The 20,791-nt window shown below is 41.1% G+C and overlaps 1 protein-coding gene across 3 annotated transcripts in view; it reads right to left on the bottom strand.

Annotated features, from left to right (window-relative positions):
* Window positions 1-19,951, bottom strand: part of SPAG9 (sperm associated antigen 9) — a 111,108-nt gene extending 91,157 nt beyond the window's left edge. For 2 of the 3 annotated variants that reach the window (XM_044419965.1, XM_044419967.1), the window contains exons 1-2: window positions 19,484-19,951; window positions 15,183-15,303 (exon numbers count right to left, since the gene is read on the bottom strand). In XM_044419965.1, the coding sequence (XP_044275900.1) occupies window positions 15,183-15,303; window positions 19,484-19,789 (427 nt within the window). In that variant the 5' untranslated portion in view covers window positions 19,790-19,951. Of the gene's footprint in view, window positions 1-15,182; window positions 15,304-19,483 lie in introns of those variants that run through there. The other variant, XM_044419969.1, reaches the window with a different exon arrangement.
* Between the last annotated feature and the right edge of the window lie 840 nt (window positions 19,952-20,791).

Below are 20,791 nucleotides of genomic sequence, written 5' to 3'. Positions count from 1 at the left end.
TCTTGGCAGGGAGTTCCAGAGCCTGGGAGTGGCCACCATGAAGGTCCACTTGGGTATCCCTATTACACACACCTCCAGTGGAAGCAGGACTTCAAAAGAGGGCCTCCCCTAAAGATTGTTAAAACTCAGACAAACTCCTATAGGAGAATCTGGACTTTCAGGTAGCCTGGCCCCAAACTGTTTAGGGCAGGAACCCCCAACACATCACTAACATGCTCCACAGGAGCCCATAAAGCTGTCTGTTCTCTGACTCATTTCTTTCCCTTTCTAGCATCTAATTTGCTATTTCTCTCCCCCAGCACACTTCTCTAGCTCACTTTTGTCTAGTGAGATTCCCACAGCAACCATTATGTGACTTGATACATTCTCCATGTAAGTTATTTTGCAATGGTGCCCACAGCAGTTTCTCAAATTCCCAAATGGGCCCACAGGTCCAAAACAGATGTGAACGCCTACAACAGCAAGGGGAGTTATTTTTCCTTACCTTAACTCTAACCCATACTCCCTTTAAAAAAACAACGACGACAACAACAAGGGAGTTGGTTGGGCTCTAGTAAGTGGAAGAAAATGCTCGGGAAAAATATGGCAACTGCCTGAGCTACTTCTTCATTCTAGAGCTCAACCAAGGCTTCCACGGAAGCACCTACTGAGGTGGTAAAAGAGTCTCCAAGAGCTGCCAGAAAACCTTGTGTGTCCATCAGCTGCCTGGGTCAGACCACCCAAAGTTCACTGAGTTTAAACCTCATCAAGCTATGATATGCCCATGACAGTGGAAGTATAGGAAGTTCCACCATTCCATCTAACTCAAAAAGCAAGACCCAATAAATGGGGACAGACCAATGGCTGCCATGGAAGCCATGAAGACCATGGTCACATCTGACAAGGTGGCCTCAGCAACAATCTAGGGAAGCTCCAACACCACCGCAGAGACAATTCCGCCTAGTTAGGAATGGAGAGTATCAGGCAAAAAGTAATCAGACAGAATCCCTATTCTGCCCTGGACACTCAGCATCAGATACACACATACACAAAACTGCAAGATGACAGAATTGGGAACCTGGACAGGGAGACAGGTTAGACAACTGTGATCCTGCCATGGAGGAAAGTCTCAGCCAGTGAGGTCTTTGTGATAGAGGAAAGGCCTACCCACTCAGCCAGGAAAAACTCCTGACAGCTATTTTCACATCCACCCACCTAACCTTCAGCATCGGCACCTTAAGTATAGGAGTGGGGAACTTCATAGAGAAATTAGAAGGCATTGAGAAGGGTCAGAGTTTGAAGTAGCCTGCCTCTTACAGAAACAAATTTAGATGATCAAGAATATTGTGTTCCCATCTTCAGAAAGAGTGGGCACTGGTGAAGAAACTGGAATGGACTTGCTATAAACATTCAATCCAAAACTAGTTGGGGAAGTCAGAGAGCTGCTAAATTGGCCCTGTTGTCAAGGCAGACCCCAACACCAAAGCATACTTCAGCAGCCAGTTAAACGTTTCTTAAAAATGAAACTGCAAGAGGAGCTAAGAAGTGCAGAAGCAAGGGTGTCTCTTCCTTCCGCTTGTCTGGGGGAAAGGAGCAAAGTCTCCTTTAAATAAAGATTTCTGCGCATGCTCAAGAGAATGAATTTTCACATTAAGGCTTGTGTATACAATGAGTGTTATTGCACATTGAAGAAATGGAAAACAGAACTGCTTGGATCCAGATTTAGGCTGACTTCCTCACCTCCTCCTCCGCACAGCATTCCCTCTAAGGCCTCTGAAGTTGCTACATAGGTGGTCATATGTTATAGTGCTTGGAGTGTTGGACTGGGACTCAAAAGATCTGGGTTCTTGATCCCAGTTGGTCATGAAGATCTTTTGAGTCTAATATAGCTCACATGGGTTATTGGGAGAATAAAATGGAAAGGGGGAAGAAAATCATAAGCCAACTTAGGCTTCTTGCAGGAAAAAAAAGGTGGGATATAAATGTAATAAATTAATGGGGCTACCAGTGGTACAGGAGGGTCCCAAAATTCAGAAAGAAGCACATTCTATGACAGGAGTCCTTCTGACCACAGAAAGACAGACCTTGAATCAAACTAATTAGAGCTGGTAAATCTTACCCACTCCAACCTAACACACTGATCCTCAGGTAAAAGCTGGGGAGGGGGTGGGGGACAGAAGGTAAATCAGGAACAAGTCATAAATCTCTAGATGAGTTGTAGTAGATTAGCAAAGATTTCTGACATCTTTTTTTTTAACAAAAGCAACAGGATTACTCTCTCCACCCCCTTTACATTATACCATGGAAAGGAAGAAGGCTTAAGGTAGACCAGAAGCAGTTATGCATAGAAGGACTATGAACTCTGTTCTTCTACTCAAAAATTCCTGCACTCAGATTTCTTTCATTCTAAATGCAGAAGATGAGGTGGCTAGATGGAGTCACTGGGGCAGTGGGTGTGGGCCTTGGTGGACTCCGAGGGATGGTGGAGGGCAGGAGAACCTGGAGGAATGTTGCCCATAGGGGTTGTAATAACAAAAACAAAACAGTTCAAACAAAACAAAAACCAGATCCCAAAAGCCTAAAATCTGTCAACCCCTTAGCTAAAGTTTCACTTTTAAATGCCTGCATATTTTTTTCTTTAAAACCTCTGAGAAAGTTTCCTTAAGCTTTAAATAGATTTTGCTGTGCAAGTGCTAGAACTGACCACCCTATAATTTAGCCTATTGTACCATTCACAGTCCATTGGGTAAACAATCTTTCTGTTCTCCGAAATGCCTTAAATATTTTACAGTTCTCAGAGCATACACAAATGCACACCTGTGTGTCAGAACACACAATTGCTTAAAGCATTTTTATCCCACTCTTTTGCTAAAAAAGACTCCCAGAGCAGCTTACCAAGAGCATCAGTAAACATACAGTAAACATACATATGCTACTATCTGCGTAAAAGTACGTTAGATTTTTTTCCTATAACTGCTGGATGTTTAAACTAACAGAGCATGTAGGCTAGAGAAGATGAGTTCACCAAAGTTCTCCAAGCTACCAGGAACGTGAACAGCTACTCCGATTTGGTCTACTCTGCTACTCAATCCAGCCTAGTTCCATGCTGGCCAAAGAGAACCTTGTGGGTGGTTGCTTTCACACAATGGAACTGTATGGCAGGACTCTCGTGAATCCTCCTTGTCATAAATAAGCTACACATCAAGTAACGTGGGGTGGGAAGTTTTCCAAAATAGATTCTAGAACCTTCTCTATTTTCTTAAATGTAAACAATATAGGTAAACAATTTATAGCACATTTATTGTTTTTACATTTTTGCATGTATTATAATAAAAAACTACAAAGTTTTATATTAACTCTGTTCCTCATAAATTTCAAGTTAAATATTTGCAGCATATTTTAATAACAGTTAACATTTTAGTGTTTATTAAATACAAATAAGCATGCTAAATTAGTTAACTCTAGCATAGCCTACCCTAACCTAGTGTCCTCCAGATGTGCTGGACTACAACTCCCATCAGTCCCAGCTAGTAAGATCAATATCCAAAAATTCTTGCAGGTATAGTTGAAACCAACTGGGGGACACCAGGCTGGGAAAGGTCACTCTATATAAGAAAACTTTCCAAGGTCCTAAACTGCTGAATATTTCTTATGATACTTTACATAGGATTTTTTCTGGAGATCCCGCATCACAAGTAGACTCGGCTTGTGTGCCCCTGCCAGGTTCCTCCTACTTGAACTAACAACTAATCAAACCAGAATTTGAAAACGTATGATGGCTGAACTTGGAATCCAGTTTTTTTCCTCTTTACAAACTAGAATTGTAAATTAGGGTTATTCTTGGCTAACAAATGCTAGCTTGCTTGAAAGGGATAAACCAGGACTCAGACTTTGACATCAAGGTAACTTTTCAATTTTTGGTTTGGTTAACCATATGCGCTGGGAGGTAGAACTAAATCAATGGGAGCAGACAACATGCATATTTTTCATGGTAACCTAGGAAGCTCCCTGCAATGGAAACACAGATCAATTCATGTGAATATCCTCTTTAGAGGATATTTGTAAGGATATGTATTTCATCCATTTAGTAATAGTGATTCTGTTTCTACATGCTTAACTCCCAACAAACTGATGTTACCATAAAAGGGGAAAAACTGAAATGCCAGTCTCTGGCAGTTGGTGGTAGTGTTATCATTATTATTACTGTTCTGTACCACCCAACAGCTGAAGCTCCCTGAACAGTTTACAGTGGCACATAAAACAATAAAAATATATAAATATAATAAAATTACAGTACAGAATTTAAAAGCCAAATTTGAAATGCTGAAGTAGTTACACAAGTTAGCAATAACTATAATGGACAGCAGCAGCACACTAGGATTGTTTGCCAAGATTTCATGTGAATATGCAGTGCTTCGCATGGAATATAAAGAACCCATTTATAGTAGAAATTCTTCATTTGCATCATGGTGCGTTAAGCAAATAAGCATTTTGCTACTCTGAGAAAAACAAAATAACCTTTTCTAAATAAATTGTTTTGTCTTGAGTTCCTACAAAGGCTACCTCAGGATTAAATATAGCGATACTGACAGACCAACAGACAAAATTCATGGTTATATTCACAAGGCTGTTTTGATTTCCAGTGCTCATACTCACATTTGGGTAGAGAGAAAAGTGGCCTTATTTTCCCTTAATCAAAATGTTGTTTTAAAATATATTTGGCTCTGAAAAAAAATCAATGCAAGCCTGATGGATTTTCTTAAGACACAACAGACAGAAATATGATTGTCCAGACTTTCAAGATGAACCTTTCTTAAAAGACTATCATACAAGATGAAATAAAAGCCAAGCAAAAAAGAACTCCCAAGGTTTGCTTAAGATGGACATATATTTTAATATACTGTTCAGGAACATTAAATTAGAAGTTGGAAGTGTCATGTCAGATACACAACTTGTACGAAATGATCTGTAAAGGCCCTTGTCCCACTCACCTGCAAGTGGTAGTGGACTGCTATATATGTGGCCTTACAGACTTTAACTAACTTTGAATAGGTGAGCCAATCAGTTCATCTCTTAAAACGCAATTCTCTTTTGGCCAGAGCTGTGCTCTGCTGCTCCATCTTCCAAGCAGATAAGTAGTCCTGTCAAAGCTGAGGATCAAGAATGCCAAGCATGTAATTCCCAATCCAGCAACAGAAACCACGTGCTCAGTTTGAAGAGATGAATGTGGCAATCCAAGACTCAGCACCACACATGACCTGCTCCTGACCCAGCAAGTGATATGGCTGAGCAGATCCACTGGCACGTGAACTTCAAAGCTGTTCAAACAGGGCAAGAAATGTACAACTCCTAGCACTAGCAGCCTCAGCCTAACTGGAGGAAATCAAGGAAGCATTTCTTAGAACAGCTTTTGTGAGAAAATAAGCAAGCTTGAAATCCATTTGACCCCTCTTATCAGGTGTCAATTATCTAAAGCAAACTTAAAGAACACTATTTAGTATGGTAACCAATTATATAACATCAGGCAATTATTTTCTTCCCAAGTAAAATGTACATTTGAAGAAGCTCAATAATGATACAGCAAATAGGCTACTAATCATGATAGCATATGCCATTAGGTATATCAAATATGTTTTTCACCATGGACATGCAGTTTTCTGAACCTGAGTTCCTTGTTGTATTTCCCTGTCGAATGATCATAACACTTCCGTTAGATTTGAAAGGCATCTGCATATCTAAGAATATGCTGGACAGTGGCAGTAAACTTGGACAACGTGTTTGTTATTCAGTATAAAACAGCCATCTGTAATGTTATGATGCCAAGAAAATGGGAATTTAAAAATTTAAAATGGCTGCCATAATCGCTGCATTGCAATACTGTAATCAAAGATGAACATGTTCTCCACCACAGGATTAGCACCTAATATCAGTTTAGACTCCTTCATGGATCATTGCCTTGTCGTGGCAAAGGGGCTTGCGTAGCTCAATGAAGGGCCACCCAAGACGGACAGGTCCTAGCAGAGAGCTCTGACAAAACGTGATCCACTGGAGAAGGAAAAGGCAACCCACTCCAGTATCTTTGCCATGAAAACCCCATGGACAGCACCAAAAGGCAAAAAGATATGACACCGGAAGATGAGCCCCTCAGGTCAGAAGGTGTCCAATATGCTACTGGGGAAGAGCAGAGGGCTAGTACTAGTAGCGCCAGAAAGAATGAAGTGACTGGGTCAAAGCTGAAAGGACACTCAGTTGCCGATGTATCTGGTGGTGAAAGGAGAGTCCAATGCTGTAAAGATCTATGAACCTGGAACGTAAGATCCATGAATCAAGGCAACCTGGATGTGGTCAAACAAGAGATGACAAGACTGAACATCGACATCTTAGGAATCAGTGAACTAAAATGGACAGGAATGGGGGAATTTTATTCAGCTGGCCATCAGGTATACTACTGCGGGCAAGAATCCCTCAGAAGAAATGGAGTAGCCTTCATAGTCAATAAAAGAATAGGAAAAGCAGTACTGGGATACAATCTCCAAAATGACAGAATGATCTCAGTTCGAATCCAAGGCAAACCATTCAACATCACAGTAGTCCAAGTCTGTGCCCCAACCACTGGTGCTGAAGAGGCTGAAGTTGACCGGTTCTATGAAGGCCTACAACACCTTCTAGAATTAACTCCAAAAAATGATGTCCTTATCATCATGGGGGATTGGAATGCTAAAGTAGGAAGCCAAAAGATAAACGGAATAACAGGCAAGTTTGGCCTTGGAGTACAAAATGAAGCAGGGCACAGGCTGGTAGAATTTTGTCAAGAGAATACGATGGTCATAGGAAACACTCTTTTCCAACAACCCAAGAGACGACTCTACACATGGACATCACCAGATGGTCAACACAAAAATCAGATTGACTATGTGCTCTGCAGCCAAAGATGGAGAAGCTCTATCCCAGGGGTCTCAAACTCAACTTACCTAGAAGTAGAGTCTGGGTGAGGCTGGGCCGCATCAAGTATTCCACAAAAAAAGGATTTCAAGTATTCCAAAAAAAAAAGTACAACTGATCCAATCTTCTCAATCTTTACTAATAATAATTCAGAACATGAACGGTTCTTCAAAACATAGGCTTCTCTTACTTCTTCCTACTCCTTGCTGCCAGAGACCTGACAGTGCTTCCTCTTACACAGCTGGGCCACATTTGGCTTGAGGGAGGAAGCAACTGAGACCCTCAGTATGGCTTGAAGATGCTCATCAGTAAGTTTGGACCTGAACTTTGACTTAGTAAAGTTCATGGTGGAGAAGAGCTTTTCACACAGATAGGTGCTCCCAAAAAGGCACATGGTCCGCTTGAACATCCTGGAAAGCTCAGGGAAGGTAAGGGGCAATTCTCTCAAAAATTGTCCAAGCTTGTCTGCTTTTCCACTCACTTCCCTGAGCTTTGAGTTCAGAATTGCACTGCAGGTCAATTAGCTCCATTTGAAACACGGGGGGGTGGGGGCATCCTCCACATCGAAGGAGAAGGGGTCAGCAAAAATTTGAAAACTGGCTCTGTGTGTCTTGAAATCTGCAAACCTGTGATCAAATTCTTCCTGTAGCTTTACAATGGCATCAGCATACTTCTCACTGCTGAATGGTGTGCCAGAATACATGAGTGCCTTGCATGCTGGGAAATGGCAGAAGTTTGTCTGAGAAAGCTGGGCTTTCCATAACACAAGCTTAGAGGAAACATTGCGCCCAGGGTAACAACTCACACAGGTGTGTGTGAGAAAAATGCGCAGACCGCACTATCACTAAACTTTGATATCAAGTGGGGGCCACAAAATATCATCCCACGGGCTGCAATTGGCCCGTGGGCCGTGAGTTTGAGACCCCTGCTCTATACAGTCAGTAAAAACTAGACCAGGAGCTGACTGTGGCTCAGATCATGAGCTTCTGGTTGCAAAATTTAGGCTTAAGTTGAAGAAAGTAGGGAAAAGCACTAGGCCACTCAGGTATGACCTAAATCATATCCCTGATGAATATACAGTAGAGGTGACAAATAGATTTAAGGAATTAGATCTGATAGACAGTGCCTGAAGAACTATGGATGGAGGTTCACAACATTGTACAAGAGGCAGCAACTAAAACCATCCCAAAGAAAAAGAAATGCAAGAAAGCAAAATGGCTGTCTGAGGAAGCTTTACAAATAGCTGAGGAAAGAAGGGAAGCGAAAGGCAATGGAGAAAGAGAAAAATACAAACAATTGAATGCAGAATTCCAGAGAATAGCTAGAAGAGATAAGAATGCCTTCTTAAATGAACAGTGCAAAGGAATTGAAGAAAACAATAGAATAGGGAGGACCAGAGATCTCTTCAAGAAAATTGGAGATGTGAAGGGAACATTTCATGTAAAGATGGGCATGATAAAGGACCAAAATGGCAGGGACCTAACAGAGGCAGAAAAGGTGGCAAGATTACACAGAAGAACTATACAAGAAAGAGCTTAACGTCCCTGACAACCACTGACCTCGAGCCAGACATCCTGGAATGTGAAGTCAAATGGGCCTTAGGAAGTCTGAGCAACAACAAAGCTAGTGGAGGCGACAATATTCCAGTTGAGCTATTCAAAATCCTAAAAGACGATGCAGTAAAACTGCTACACTCAATATGCCAGCAAATTTGGAAAACTCAACAGTGGCCACAGGATTGGAAAAGGTCAGTTTACATTCCAATCCCAAACAAGGGCAATGCCAAAGAATGTTCAAACTACCGCACCATTACACTCATTTCACATGCTAGCAAAGTTATGCTCAAAATTCTACAAGCTAGGCTCCAGCAGTATGTGGACTGAGAACTACCAGAAGTACAGGCAGGATTTCGAAGAGGGAGAGGAACTAGAGATCAAATTGTCAACATACGCTGGATCATGGAGAAAGCTAGGGAGTTCCAGAAACACATCTACTTCTGCTTCATTGACTATGCTAAAGCCTTTGATTGTGTGGATCACAACAAATTGTGGCAAGTTCTTAAAGAGATGGGAGTACCAGACCATCTTATTGGTCTCTTGAGAAACCTATATGCGGGTCAAGAAGCAACAGTGAGAACTGGACACGGAACCACTGATTGGTTCAAAATTGAGAAAGGAGTTCAGCAAGGCTGTATACTGTCGCCCTGCCTATTTAACTTATATGCAGAGCACATTATGAGAAAGGTGGGGTTAGATGAATCACCAGTTGGAATTAAGATTGCTGGGAGAAATATCAACAACTTCAGATATGCAAATGATACCACTCCCATGGCAGAAAGTGATGAGGAACTAAAGAGCCTCCTGATGTGGGTGAAGGAGGAGAGCGCAAAAGTTGGCTTGAAACTCAACATTAAGAAAACTAAGATAATGGCATCCGGTCCTCTCACTTCCTGGCAAACGAATGGGGAAGAAATGGAGGTAGTGACAGATTTTATTTTCCTGGGCTCCAAGATCACCGCAGATGGGGACAGCCAAGAAATTAAAAGACACTTCCTCCTGGAGAGGAAAGCTATGGCAAATCTAGACAGCATACTAAAAAACAGAGACACCACCCTGCCAACAAAAGTGCATATAGTCAAGGCTATGGTTTTCCCAGTTGCAATGTGTGACTGTGAAAGCTGGACCATAAGGAAGGCTGAACGCAAAAGGATTGAGGCCTTTGAATTGTGGTACTGGAGGAGACGCCTGCGAGTCCCTTGGACCGCAAGGCAATCAAACCGGTCAGTCCTAGAGGAGATCAACCCTGACTGCTCTTTAGAAGGCCAGATCCGGAAGATGAAACTCAAATACTTTGGCCACCTAATGAGAAGGAAGGACTCCCTGAAGAAGAGCCTAATGCTGGGAACAACTGAGGGCAAAAGGAGAAGGGGACGGCAGAGGATGAGGTGGCTAGATGGAGTCACTGAAGCAGTTGGTGTGAGCTTAAGTGGACTCCAGGAGATGGTGGAAGACAGGAAGGCCTGGAGGAATGTTGTCTATGGGGTTGCGATGGGTCGGACATGGCTTCATGACTAACAACAACAACAAGATCACTACTTTACAATCTTGCAAAAAAGTAAGTCAAAAAAATGGCCCAAATAGTGATTTTAAGTTGCTCCAATACACAATCTCTACATACAAACAAGAATCTTTCAGAAAACTCTCGAGGGAGCCTTGGGCAATGTTTCAGGTAGAAGTGCTGATTTCCAAATGTGAAAATGCACCAGTGGTGAACTTCATATCCTGCACACCCTTTGATATTCCAACAGCAAAATCTATCTTCGTGTTATCAATACAGAGAACACTTTAATAGTTGAAAAAAGAATAATAGCCACATTGCAAAACAGGATTTTCTCTAATACGATTTGGAGAACAGTTCACATAAGACATACTGTCCTAATTAAAGTAGTCACCAGTGTCAGTTACATCTGGTTAATGAATAAGAGAGCTGCACATAAGTGGCTGCTTCCTCCAGTGGATGACCTCAATTTCCATTCCTTAATGGCATCACTGCCCAAACTAATCTATTCATGCTGAGAGTGAGGAGACCAATTCCAGCAAATGGACAGGTTGCAATGGGCCACTGATTTACTTTAAACTTTTAAAATCAATGTCATCAAACTACTCCACCAGAATCTTTACTATATTACTATGTGCTACCTCTGAGTTTGCATTTGTATCCAGGAGAATTTGTTCACTGTAGTAACAAGAATTTATACATAGCGAGAGAAGAAAAAGAGGATGATTTTGTAAAATGCCTTTGGTTCCCTTAAGAAAAATGACAGGATAGGAATACAAATTTTAAAAAATAAGCAATACACAGCAGAAATAAAATATTTCTATCTTACTCTTCCAGCAATTAAGAGAAGTTGCAACAATATTTTTAAATGCAGGGCATATACAATATGTTGAAAAATGTATACTGAAAATTAGCAGCTGCCAGTTTATCCAAAGCAGGGTGCAAATGGGCCCCCTCTTCTAAGAGAAGGGACACAATGAAGGGCTTCTTCTATTAAACTGAGATGGTCATCATGCCACAATACTATGCAAGTACCCCTATAGTTTTGGTACAGGGGGATAGAAAAATCCAACTATCAAATACAAGTGCCACTTCTGTGCATGCATTCTTCCAAACATTTTGATTGTTGTACTATTTCTTTCCAAATTCATTCAAGTATTGGACCCCAACGCATGAAAAAATTAAAATGTAAACACAAATCTAAATTAAGTAGTGGTGTTTCTTAAATCACAGCAGAGACGGCATTTTCTTTTCAAATTTTGAGAAGACCCAAGCACTATTTTGTTAATAGCATTATAAATTGAAAGGGGCTTTTTATTCAAGAAGGAAAAATAGCTTGACATAAAATGCCCAATTCCACTCTTATACAAAATGCTTTTTGTTTAAAAAAAAAAAGACAAAACCCTCCTAACATTCATGAGCTGTAAACACACACAAACACACTTACAGGAAGCATTTTGATAAACAACCATTTCTTTAGCCTCAGTCTTCTTTCTAATAAAAGAAGAACAGGAAAGGAGCCAAGCCTGTACTGCCCCCAGCAGCGTATCATTCCCACTGCAACTGACAGTTTTAAAAAATCCACCTTCTAAGCAAAGCTTATTTAGGATGATGCCTCTCTCTTCAAATATGCCTTCAAACCTATGTGCAAGTATAATATCACTATACAAAAAAAGTACATTTGATAGACACGCCTTGAAAACATGCTTTACAAGAGGCTGGAGGAGAACTTTAAAAAGTCAGCCCTGTGAGCTGTTAGATTCAAGTACAAAACATTAAAATTATGTTATTAGTTTGGTAAAACCTGGGTTCCTTTTCTGCTTTCCAGGTTTACAAAACAAAGCATGCTCTGTCTAGGGGACCTAAAGTTTATACTATACTTCTAGAAAAGGATACAAGGAATAAATGGTTATGTAACAAAAAACAGTACCACTTAATGAAACTAATTCTTCACCTTCCACAGTTTCCATAGAAGCCCATCCTATTTCAGAGGGATTGATAGCTTCATTTATTAACTGTGGCTCTGGGATCATATAACCCCTTACTTCAACTTATTCAAGACCGGGCAGCAGGGTTGTTAATGGGGAATGCCCCATGACAACTCATTATGCCAGTCTTCTTTCAGCTGCACTGGCTTCCTGTTGAAATCTGGGCCCAATTCAAAGTGCTAACATTACATTTAAAGTCCTAAGTGGATTGGATCCAGGTTATTTGAAGCAATACCTTGTCCATTATGTACCCACATAGGGCCTAAGTTCATCTCCTGAGGTCCTTCTCTGGAGCCCTCTCCAAAGGAAGTAAAGGGATTGACTATCTGGAGAACGGTCTCTTTGGTTGTGGCACCCTGTCAATGGAATAGGCTCATCAAAGAAGTGCGCCTGGCATAAACTCTCTATTCTTTTCAGTACCAGGTGAAAATCTTTTTGTTCTCCTTGTGTTTGATATTTAAATTTTAAACTTAGTTTTTAATTCTGCATTTTATTCTATATTGCTGCTGTATCTCTGTGCTGATTTGATTTGCAGCTGCTGAGGTTTTATTGCTTTATTGTGTTGTTTATATGTTGTCTGTTTTCCTTGTTACATGTTTAACTTTTAACTTTTGTAAACTGTCCAGAGAACCATTAGCTATTTGGCTAAATAAAAATTAATAATACTCTATTGCACTTCAATAAGTATTTCCATGTACGCTCTGTTCCAGGCCTAACAAAAGTGTTGAAGTTCATCTCATAACCAACACTGACCATAATCAACACTAACTATGGTTAATATTAACCAGAGTTCATTTTTAAACAGGATTTGAAAGCAAAGCTTGGAGTGATTAAATCCTAATTAACAGCAAACCCCAGTTAGCATTGAAATTAAGGCTGCTAGTAATTTACATGTAAAAGTGGTTGAGAGTACAGAATCCTAAAATATAACCACAGTAAATGGACGAGAAATGGTACATATGACAAGCCCACAAGGATACTTTTGAGTCTAATTTATCACTCCCAGCTCCTGAGGGGAACTATGGGATGCACATCATCTTGCTATTCTGAAACAGCAAAGCATTTGCCAATGGTTAAATTAAAAACAAGAATAGTGACAACCACCCGAGGAACCAGGGAAGTAGTTGGACCAGGACTTCAGACATGCCCCACCTAGAGCCACATAGCAAAATGCTTTTGAAACTGAAGCATGTTTCAAAAGGAGTTGGTGATGTGACACAGAAGTCGGCTGGAAATCAAATTTAAAAATCGACTGGACTAGCACAGCCCTCTTGTATGAGACTAAACAGTTTTTGGTTCTTACCCATACTTAAAATGAACAGAATTACTAGTCAGTTTGCCAAGTTAAAACCAATGGAGTCAATATTACTTTTGAGTTTCACTTACTCTAGTATTTTTTCAGAGACCACCACCCACCTGCCTAGAGAAAATAGAAATACTTTAGTGAATCTATCTAGATTTTAGTTTGAGTTTTGACTCCAGACAAACAACTGGAGAGATTCCATCAAGATGTCCTTTCTGGAATGGCTGCTTTAGGGCAACCTACATTCCATGTAGCTGACATCCACAAAAAATACGTTCCACTGAATTCCACGAATTACTACCAGAAAAACATATGTGATAACATTTTTAACCCTGAAACCCAGTGCTAGCTTTTCAGAATGTCACAGATCAAAGAGCTACATTTTTTTCCAGATGGGCAGATATGCCCAGTCAGGAATCAGCCAGTGATACACACAGGGCATCTTTAAGGCTGAGAAACATCTTGAAATATTCACAAGTTTCCTATAAAGTAAAGCTAATTCTCTTTCTTGCCCTGTAAACAGAAAGGAAAACTATCAGTCAGGAAATGATTGTATGATCCCATAGATCCTCCAACATAAGAGTTCCAGGGGTTCACCATGCTACCCAATATGTACATGAAACCATTGAGTGGGATCATCCAGAGCTCTGGAGTGCACTGACATCAGTATGCTGATGACACACATTTCACATACTTCTGCTCATCTCCCTCAGTTGAAGCTATGGATGTGCTACACCAGTGCCTGGCTGAAATAATGAACTGAATGAGGGCTAACAAACTGAAGCTCAGTCCAAGCAAGTCTGAGAAGCTGTTAGTGGGAGGCTGTTCTGACTAGATGGAGGGTGCTCAATCTATTCTTGATGGGGATTGCATTCCCATTGAAGGAGCAGGTTCAAAGCTTGAGGGTCCTTCTAGAGCCATCTTTGTCAGGTTGAGGTTATCTCAGTGGCACAGAGTGCCATCTACCAGCTTTGGCTGGTGGCCCAGGTACATTATTACCTGGATAGGTATAAACAGTTTTCAGTAACCTATACTCTGGACATTTCTAAGTTGATGCACTGCTTCTGAAGGCCATTCAGAAGCTGCAACTTATAAAGACACGGTAGCCAGACTAATAACAGAAAGAGAAAATCTGAACACATAATACCAAATCTGAAACACTTACACGGGCTCCCTACATGCTTTTGAGCCCAAACCAAGCTGTGGGTTTTAAAATATAGCTTGGATCCCCAATAAATGACTATACTTCTCCCAAGTGCTGTCCATGCAGGCGCTATGATCCACAGCTGAGGCCTTCCTCCAAGTTCCACCTTCCCAGTGAAGGCCCTCCCGAGTGTGAAATCATCTCCACGCTAAGGCCCCCCAAGCACCTTCTGTTATCCTTTCAGCACCAAATTAAGAGTCCTCTGTGCTGAGGCATTTAAAGGTATCTGAGGATGCTTAATAGTTTGATGTGGGCACCCATACCACTTAATAGGTCTGCCTTGTATTAAGCATTGATTTAACTGTTAGAGTGAGTTTAAACGTTTTGAAAAATGTTTTATGAATGCTTTATTGTATCATGGCCATGTTTTAGGGGTTGTAAACTGCCCAGAGAAGTTTGGTTATTGGGCAGTATAGGAAATATTACGTTTTATTCTATTCTTATTTATGTAAGCCGTCCTGAGGCTCTGCGAAAGGACGGCATATAAATATTCTAAATAAATATCAGAAAAAGTCTTTGAGTCGCTGAACGTATGTATAACTTACTGCAAAATAAATGTTAAATAAGGTGTATATAAATAAAAGCAGATCACGTCATGAATTGTCTGGAGGCAAAACCACTTTTGTTTTGTTTTATATAAATAAAATTTTGAAAGCATAAGTCATGCAAAAAAGGTCCAGTCAGAATCTACTGATACATTTCTACTTACTTTGATCAGCATAGTTTTTCGCTTTTAGTTCAAGTTGCCTGGTTTGTGATTCTAATGCTTCCACCCTTATCTGCAGATCTTTTTTTTCTTGTTCTTGAGAATCTTCAAATTCAATGAATTTCTGAGGAGTCAAAAAAGGAAAAAAAGTTAATAGTTTATTCAAATATTTCTTTTCACAAAGATTCCTAGAGGTCACTTAACATATTTTCTGGTCTCATTTAACTCTACAACCTAGAGCCACATCACATTTTTCTCTGGCATCTAGCAATTATACAAACAGAGGCAGCCTAAAAATAATTGGAAATAAATTAAACTTAGTATGCTTTCTATGTGCTTGCAGCTATGGTCACACAGACTTAAGTATTCAGAATTCCTCAATACAAAATTTCAAAGTCACTGTAATAGTAGCAGTGGGACTATAAATGATAGTTTGGTATTTGTTCTCCCCACCTCCTTTAATTTAGCCTTTTACGTGTTACCGTCCATAAGATTTAAGATCAGTCTTAAGATCTGAACACAGTCGCATTTTTCTTTCTTTTCTTGCTTATTTTCCTTCTTTTTTTTCTTTAGTTTTTTGAAAGTTGTTTTATGCTGTGCTTATTACATAATGTTTTAATTATTGTATCATATTACTTTTTAACCTTTGTAAGCCGTCCTGAGGTGTGTTTCCTTGTAAATATATACCCAGCGGAAGCCACTGAAGCAACCCATCACTATGCCAGCACTTACCGCAAAAGCAGATTTGTGGAAACTTTTCCAATGAAACACAAACACACATGAGCAGGACTCTTCAATAGCTGTTCAATGCAACTATCATATTACTTTGGTGCATTTTGACCTAAATTTTCTTGAATTGATAACATCTAACAGTCGGTCCAAGCATTATGAATCTTGAACTTGTGAAAATTGGAGGCAATTTGCACGGTTGTTGTTTTTGTTTATCAGTTCCTTGAACATAAACGTTGAGACTTCATGGTCACCAACAATGAGAATTTGCCATGTCTGTTACCTGCCTCCTTTAACCTTATCTTCACCCTGCCAATTATATCTAAACCCAGTTCAAATAGCAAAGACTGTGCTGTAGTGTGCCTTCATATGGTACTTGATATCATAAACATGCAAAATAATGGGAAACAAAACTGCAATGTTGCTTAAACCAAAGCAAGCTTGACTATAAAGGTGCAGAACAAGTAACCCTCAAGGTATTTTAAGATAAAACAGAGCATAGAAGAACATCTAAAATTACCAGACACCCATTCATCTCTTGAATCTGGTTACTCCAGAATAACCAAATACCTGCAGAAAATGAAGCAAGTTTCTAATGCAGGATCACCAGATGGAGCTAATGATTGTTAAGCAAAAGAAACCACCTCACAAGATAAGAGCAAAGAGATCTACAGTGCACAAAATACAGACATGAATCATTGTTTTCTGCCTATTTTTTTATTTTGGAGCATCAGATACAACTGATTGTCTGATTAGATATATCAAATAAAGCAATTTAGCATATTTGTTTTGAAAAAAAAACTTATTTATCATACATAAATCACTGGCCAATCATTAGATTTTTCTGCTTTCTGAAAGTTGCGATACTCTAGATTATATCTGTAAAAAAGATCTGAAGTCACACGTATTATCCAATGTGAAAAAAAATCACATGCATTAAAGGAATTCTGGACAATCATGACTGACACTTGAGTATCATAAAAAGAAAAGCTGCCCAAGCTCTTACCTTACACATCTCGATAAACAGACAATATGCTGGTGGGTCAAACAAGCCAGGCATGTTCAAGCCATGAAGCATAGCAGATGCCATTTGCCTGGTTAATCACTCAGGTACAGCCTATCCTGTTGCCTAAAACCAGGCTTATTGAAGAGGAAAACAACACACAGGTAACCGAACAAGAGTACAGAATTGCCAACAAGAAGCCTGACCATTGATCCATCTACCTTGGTATTGATATTCCGACAATTAATCCAAAGATCTCAATTACTGTATTTCCCTTGCCTTCACATCCATTTTAACTGGAGATTCGAGGAACTGAATCAAGGACCCTCCACAATAACCACATGGATACATAACAAATCATCATCACCACCATCACCATCACCTGTTAATTCCATACCCAAAACCCACTAGGAGCTACAAAGTTTTACTTAAGTCAGTAGATGATGAAACTCCACATATAATTGAATATATGAAGTTTGACATTTACAAATACACAAGACTTGACATTATGACCACTTGATACAATAAAAAGTTTACATTCCTCTTTTCATTTCTACTTGTAATACTTTTAGCTATTTACATGCATGCCAAGTATAAACAGATTTTGCTTTTGAGGCATTAAGAAATGAACAAAAAAGAGTGCATGCATTATATTTTCCAAATACTTTGTGGAAACTTTGAAAACTACTGCTATAGCTTAACAACTATTGTCAGTTACTACAAAATGCATACCACAACTGTAGAACAAGGCAAACCACACTAGCTTTTAATAGACCTTGTTGCTTCCTTGACAAACTGACAGTGGAGTGCAAAACCTAAGTGGAGGTGCCCCTTGGCAAAGAAATACCTGTTTTTAACCACAATTGCTGCTTCATTCAGCATTCTTTCGTTTTAAAGCCTATGAATGTGATTTGTCAATGCCACAAGATTTTGCCCCAAACAGCAAAGTTATTTAAAAATGAACAGGTAGAACTTGAAAAGACAGATATGCTACACTGTTACTCAGTTCTGTAACAAAGCACTACAAGGTATGTTTTATCTACTTACCTTGATGCATCTATATTCTGGCACATTCTTGCCTACTGTTGTAATCTGTACCCAAATTATTTTTCATTCTGAATATCTACCATATATAAACTGATTTTCCCCTCTATTCTAAAGCACTTATATATCAAACATTTCAGGAAGTGAACCACCAAATGCTTTGGATATCCAAGCCCTGACTGACCATATATCTATTCTTTTCTTAAGTACAAAACAATAGAAATTACTGATGTTCTTTCACTACTATTACTATTAAGTAAACAGAGCATATATGAAAAGAATAACACTACAGCAGTTATGCAGAAGCTTAGCCCAAGCATCAGAAATATGTTAAATGAATGCAGAAGGGAAAGCCTACATGCATTCAATGAGTGTGCTCCAAAGAAACAAGCTTACATATTCTTAATCGTGGGTGATTCCATTCCCTGGTTGTTGTTACTTAGTGGGAAAAAACCCTCATTGATTCCAATAAAAAAAACTCTAACAGAGGAGTTGTCTAATTCTTTCTCTTCTTGCCATTTGTCCCTTCAAAATCCCCTCCCCTACTAAATCGTTTTTCCACCTGAGAAAAATATTAAGCCTAAATTATGGTGTGCACTCTTCAAAATTAGCACTATTTAGAGTGATGGTATCTAAAGATGCTGAGACCCAATAAGATGGAATAAATGACAAACTAATAAAAACACTATTTTTAAATGGTATCAGCATTTGCATGTTAGCAGCCTTAAGTGTAGAATACAGGACCAAATAAATCATGTGGCATTCACTACTCAGGTTCAATTCTTGGCATCTTCACTGAAGGACTACTTGCATGCACAAACTGTGGTTTTAACTGAGGTTTTCCTCCATCATTTCTGAGTACTGCTGCCCAATTCCACACAATGCAAACCATTATCTTGAAAAAGTATATACATATTTGGGCCTGATATTGCATGACTAACATGTGACCATTACCCACCAAAAAAGTTAACAGCCCCAGGGAAAGAAAAAGCTGAAAATATTAGACAGGCTCTTTTAGCAGCTTAGCCAACGCCAGGCCCCACATCCTAAGTTCCATTTCGGCCAGCATTCTGAATCTAACAGCCAACCAGATTCCCCCAAGGAACTTGCAGGCAATGCACAAAAGCACCAACACATCTCCCTCTAGTCAACAGTACCAATTCTCCTCATAATTCTGGGATAACAAGCTCTGCTTCTCTGGCCAACTTTGTTCCAACTGGTTTTCACTTTACTTCCATCACCTCTCTTTCAGCATCTACCCCTTGGCAGAAGCTACTTCTTTCTCCAAGTGTGTGGAGACCCAGTACTGCTGTTGCTCTTCTGTATCCCAACAACTACACCCAGATTAGCATCAGTTAAGTTCCTTCCTCACAACTTTCACCCACCTCATCAATTTCCTTGGCTGACACTACCCCAAGATACCTCGTCAGTCAATTTAGTCCTCCTTTCTTTTCTCACACAAACACGCGCAAGCAGCGCAGCCGGGTCTCTGGGGATGCTCCTCGGGCTCCCTCCCCCCGCAACTCACCTCCTCGGCCTGCTTGCGCAGCGCCTTCTCCCGCTCGTACTGCGTGAGGAGCTGCTCGTTGTCATCCCGCAGCAGCTCCAGCTCCACGCTGGTTTCCTGGCTGTGCGCGCAGACCGAGTCCAGGTTCTCCAGCACGGCCACCACCAGCGGCATCAGCTCCGCCACCACCTCCTCGTCGTAACGCCCGATGAGACGCTCGAACTCGCGGTAGATGGAGCCCGCCAGACCCGACACCCGCTCCGACATCATGGCCGGGCCGGGGCCGCCCGGGTCCTCCTGGTACACCACGCCGTCCGCCAGCTCCATGGCCTCGGAGTGCAGGGCAGCAAGGGCCGACGGACGGACTGGCCGAGCAGGCGGATGGGGGGGCGGCGGACGCTCCTTTCCGAAGAGCAAAAGCAGCGCCTCCCTCTGCAGCGGGGCCTTGATTACAGCTCAGCGCGAACGGGAAGGAAGCCTGGGTGACAGGCGCGCGGCACTGACCTCACCCACGGCGCCGGGGTGGTGGGAGGGGACGCGGGGCAGTGACGTAAATAGTGGGCGGGACCACGCCCGGGCCGGGCCGGTTGAAGAATGGTCTGGAGGAGGCGGGGCTGGGGCTGAGTGACGTGACGCGAGGCCGAAAATAGGACGGGGCGGGGCACGTGGCGGGTGAGGTTGCGGTTTTAGGGGTGATTCAGGGAGAAAATGAGGCAACGTGGGAGGCGGTGGTTGCAACGTCTTCGTAATGTGCATCTTGTTGCATTTGTTCACGAGCAAGCTTGATAAGACTCCGTGGGGTTCGCAATCCTAAGCATGTTTACACAAGGAATTTCCATGGAGTTCATTGAGGCTTCGCACCAGCCTCATTGCGCCTTAGGGCCGCTGCATGTCTTCTTGGGAGCAAGCCTCGTTTGCTACCAACGAATAAGTAAACGTGCGTAGGATCGGGTGCAGGTCTCACTAGAGCTTCCGAGTCAACGTGAGCAGGATACGGCTGCCGGGGAATCACGGGGCCCTTGGGTGTGGTGTTGCTGGTAGGAATGCTTGTCTCGTAGAAAGACCGCTAGCTCTTGGAAGAAAATGATAAGGTGGGACGGGGCTGATGTACCAGCACGGGAGGTTCGTAATAAGGGCCGCGACGAAGCTGAAACTTGCAAGGGTGTGAGCCAGAAAGGTGCAACATTTTGCTAACCCTGCATCAGAAGTGCCATAATGGTCAGGGAACCGTGCAGATTTAAATTGAACGTGATTTGTAATCTCAGCTTTAAATCTGGGTGTTATTGATAGCAATTTCCTTGTCTCCTCTCCAATTAAGTGTTTAGCAAT

Source organism: Varanus komodoensis, unplaced genomic scaffold, assembly GCF_004798865.1.
Source record: "Varanus komodoensis strain SLA01 unplaced genomic scaffold, ASM479886v1 scaffold11, whole genome shotgun sequence".
NCBI classification, from domain to species: Eukaryota; Metazoa; Chordata; class Lepidosauria; order Squamata; family Varanidae; genus Varanus; species Varanus komodoensis.
This window is presented reverse-complemented; position numbering and strand designations above follow the sequence as displayed.